Source organism: Manihot esculenta, chromosome 12, assembly GCF_001659605.2.
Source record: "Manihot esculenta cultivar AM560-2 chromosome 12, M.esculenta_v8, whole genome shotgun sequence".
Taxonomy (NCBI): Eukaryota; Viridiplantae; Streptophyta; class Magnoliopsida; order Malpighiales; family Euphorbiaceae; genus Manihot; species Manihot esculenta.
Genome location: NC_035172.2, coordinates 31,281,538 through 31,285,841, shown reverse-complemented (window position 1 = coordinate 31,285,841; position 4,304 = coordinate 31,281,538). Strand labels below are relative to the sequence as shown.

Below are 4,304 nucleotides of genomic sequence, written 5' to 3'. Positions count from 1 at the left end.
CGATTTTGATCAGAAATTGAATCAAACCAAACCGGTTCTAATTCGATTCGATTCGATTTAATCGATTTGAATTTTTAATAAATTTTTTATTTTTTACACTTAATTTTTAGTATTTTAAAATTTAATTAAAATATTTTAAATTTACTATGATCTAATCTCTCTATATTATTGAAAATAATATATTATTATCACTAATCGGTTCGATTCAGTATTTTTATTTTTTTTAATCAAAATCGAACAGAAATAAAATAATCAAAATTTTTGAAATTAAAAATTAAACCGAACCAAAATGAATAAAAAATCAAATTAAATTTTCAAATTAATTCGGTTCGATCAATTTTTTCGATTTGAACTAAATACTGCTCACCCCTACTTCACACGCACTTTTATTGCTAAGCTGCTCAGCAATCATGTCTTTGGGCCATCCCCGAATCTGACTGATCCTCGGATGGTGAACACTATTTGACGAATAATTGAGTCCACCAAACAGTCGACTTCATTTACTGTCTGGACTAAAAAGGAAAAAACAAATTCTTCTTATAAGTTTTTCTTTCTCATTTTCTTACTTTTAGACTTTTGGTCATTTTCTAGTTTGTCTTCTTGCTCCATAGCTTTCGGGTAATCCATTGGAGCTGGAGGGCAAAAGGACTAGTTCTCGGTTAGCTATCCTTCGAGATATAGAGAAGGCTAAGGAGGAGGAGGTTGCACGGGTGGTTGCTACACTGAAAAGTTAGTACGAAAAGGAGATGAACATGCTGGAAGGGATTCTTAAAGACAACTTTGCTCAGGATGAGAAGATTGCTCTCTTAGAGATGCAGCTTGCAGAAGAGAGATCTGCCACAGAAAGAAGACTTGCTCAAGAGAAGGCTTCTATGGATCAAAGAGAGAAAAGCCTTTCTACCCAGTCTACTCAGCTTGAAAAGCAGATACAAAAGCTATCTGGGGAGTTAGGAGAAGCAAGGTTGGAGTTGACCGAGTGCAAGGAGACTTGAGTGCTTCTGAAGATGTACAAAGACAGCTTGAGAGCAAGGTTCATGATTTAATGTGCGATGTAAAGATTATAAGAAGAAAATTATAGATACTGAGAGAAAATGTCGTGTTAGTCGTCTGGAGCCAAGTTAACGGGTATCTCAAATTGGACAAGTCTAAAAGCAAAATTTTCAAACAGTCTACTCATTTTTATGCAAAAATAAGCTCGAGAGTCTCCTGTGATTCCACTTGGCATGAAGTTCTTCTGTGATTCCGCTTAGCATTCTTCATGCCGTAGAAGGTGCAATATGACCTTAACGATTGCGTCCTCCTTGATCCCAATTTAGTCGTAATTTTTAAATTGGAGCACATAGAACTTTAATTATATATTATATAAATTCATTTTAATGACATTCGATTGCATTGAATATCTTTTGTATGGGGATTAGGAAGAGTATTACTCAGTTTATCCTTTTTTATATCATTGATTTATTTTCTTAATGAAGTTTCACGCAGTTTGATATATTTTTTTTTTAAAAAAAAAAAAAAAGAGAAAGAGAGATCAAAGAATAAAGCCAAAAATGATAAAATGCAGAGGCGTAAAGAGGGAGAAAGAAAATGAAAGAAAAAGGAAACAGGAGAAGCGTCCGTGAGCAGATTACTAGAAGAATCCAAAATAAATAAAAATGGCAGTGAATAGAAAAGTACAAAAATACAAAGTTTTTACCCCACGATTCTCTCTCAAAGAATACCCAAATACATGGCAAGTGTGTGGTTAATCTCCAGGCTGTCATCACCCACCACTATCAATAATTTAACCAAACAATGATAAATAAAAAATTTATCAAATGAGTCCAGTTATGAATAAGAGAACATGGGGCCAAAAAAAGATTAAAATAATATAACAGGAGCAACAGTAGTTTCACATGATAAACATCTCTCACCCTTGCTCTCTCTAGAACATCAAACTCACTATTGCCCATCCCAGCGCCAAAATTCCAGCCATCTTGTGTAGGCTCTTTATGGTCTCTGCTCCGCTCTGCAATTTGATTCAACAAATTCAGCATTTCACAGCCCCAATTCAATAAGAATAAACTTTATTTGAATTTCTAATTTGTTATACTGGGGAATTGGTAGCTTACCACCCACATTACAAATCAATTAGAGGGGAAATTTTTTCTTGTCAAAGAGTTAATAGCCTGATATTTTGACGTAAAATTTCAATTACCCAACAATGGATCGTTCTTCTAAGAGAACTGAATCGATCCCTTTTGAAGGGAGTGCAATCATGGAGGGTGAGTTCGTGCATTGTGCACAAATTTCTATTTCTATTGCATTCATATCAAACATTTCGTTAATCGATCAACTTGGCCTGGTTTTAAGGCAAATATGCTATCTAATACTCTAATGAACCACGGATCCCGCCTGAACTGAACCAGAATGACAGAAAGTATTCGTATTGTGCAGATCCACGAGTGACAGCCGAAGAGTATGTGGCGACAGACCACTGATGACTGGAACGTGCATCTCAAGCGCTAATGCCGCGTTTATCACATTAGAAACAACACTCTTACCAGATCCAGCAATTGAGAAGCACAGAGCAAGCTTGCTTCGCTCTTCTCAATAAACAAGATAGCGTAGCACCGACATTTTAGCATTTCAACAATGGGAAGCATCATTTTTAGAAAATTTAATCAGTTTCCACTATGCGAGCACTACCATTTATAGATTTTGTCCTTTTTTCCCCTCTAGCGGTGAAGGAAAAACAGTGGACCGTGGATCTATGAGCTAAAGTTTTAGATCTGAGAGTGCATTGCACTCTGACGCATGTTAGACAGTAGCCTAAGCAAAATGAATTAAGAAGAGCACCAGAATGTACCTGATCATCAGACACAGAGGGACCAGGTGAGTTGGCTTCAGCGCTTGGTCCAGGTGCCTCAGTTGGTGGAGCAGGTGGGCTTGACAACTCTGGAGCAGGAGCTGGTGCAGCATTGTGCTTCTTCGACTTCTTCTTGCTGGGAGTCGGCGCAGGAACCTCGGCGGTTGGTGCAGCCACTGGAGCTGGAGGAGCATTTTCCGTAGGAGAGCTTGTTGGTGGAGTAACTGGTGCAGGTGCTGAAGGAGATTTAGCTGGTGGAGAGCTCACTGGAACTGCAGCAGGTGGAGAGCTCACAGGAGCGACGGCAGGTGGCGGCGTAGCCAATGGAGTCTGAACAGGAGCAGGAACAGTCTGTTTCGTCGGAGAAGAAGCCGGAGGTGAAGATACGGGAGTTACCACTGGAGCAGGTGTTTGAGGTTTTACAGGAGCCTTAGCGGGTGCGGCTACAGGACCGGCAGGAGTCACAGGAGAAGCCTTAGGGGCTGCAGGAGTCACCGGTGTAGCCGTCGGAGCTGACGTCGGAGCTTGGCCGCCGACACTGGCAACAACGAGGCACATCAACGCCACGGTAAGCAAGCTTTTGCGATCCATTTTAGAGAAAGATGCAGAGAGAGAAGACTTTCGAAGGTGCTAGTTAAGATTTAGAAAGCAACACCCAGCATCAGTGACAAGATTGCATATATAGGCCTCGGAATGTTAAAAAGTAACAAGAGGTTTAGATAATAGATCTGGATCGTAAAAAATATGGGACCCACAAATAATAGCCGTTTGATTAACGCATAAACTTAAAGACCCTGCGTAGAATGGTATCAAACAAGAACAGAGCGGTCGAAACACTCCTCTGGCTGGGGACCACTGAAGGTCAATCAACGCATGTGATTAGACGGAAAATTTTAATATTTTTTTTTAAATAAAAATAAGAGATTAGCAAATAAAATTTAAAATTTTTCATAATCATTCACATATATTTATTATCAAATTAAAATTATGAGTGTAAAAAATTTTAATATATGTACAAAATTTATTAATTAATTTAAATTAATACTATATTATATTTTATAATAAACGTTATTGTAATTTTATATAATTTTAATTTGTATACAATCGAGTCTAGTTAATACTAAGAAAGCATTTTTTTTTAAAAAATTACAAGGAAAGTATTTAATTACAGGCGTGACACGTCAGTAGTATGGTCTAATTTGGCTATGGCGTTTATTATACACATGGCACCGAAACGATTCTGTGATAGGGCTGGTGAGGTGTTTTTTGGCTCAAGGGGAATTGGTACAGCTGTTGTTGATTGCGGTGGGGACTATGCCAGTTTGACAACCAAATTATGGAAGTCCACGTGGGATGAGGCGGATTTTGAATCCAGTACCGTAAGCGTGTCCTGTAACTCGATTTTTTTTTTAGACCCAAATTTTGTTTCCTTTTTTTCCAATTACAATATATTGCA

General features: G+C 38.1%; 1 protein-coding gene across 1 annotated transcript; it reads right to left on the bottom strand.

Moving 5' to 3' along the window:
• Positions 1-1,627: 1,627 nt before the first annotated feature.
• LOC110627390 (lysine-rich arabinogalactan protein 18) lies at positions 1,628-3,509 on the bottom strand. The gene is made up of 2 exons (XM_021773681.2): positions 2,849-3,509; positions 1,628-2,008 (listed from the first exon to the last, which is right to left on the bottom strand). Exons 1-2 carry the CDS (start codon positions 3,437-3,439, stop codon positions 1,925-1,927), a joined length of 675 nt encoding a protein of 224 aa, XP_021629373.1. The 5' UTR covers positions 3,440-3,509; the 3' UTR covers positions 1,628-1,924.
• Between the last annotated feature and the right edge of the window lie 795 nt (positions 3,510-4,304).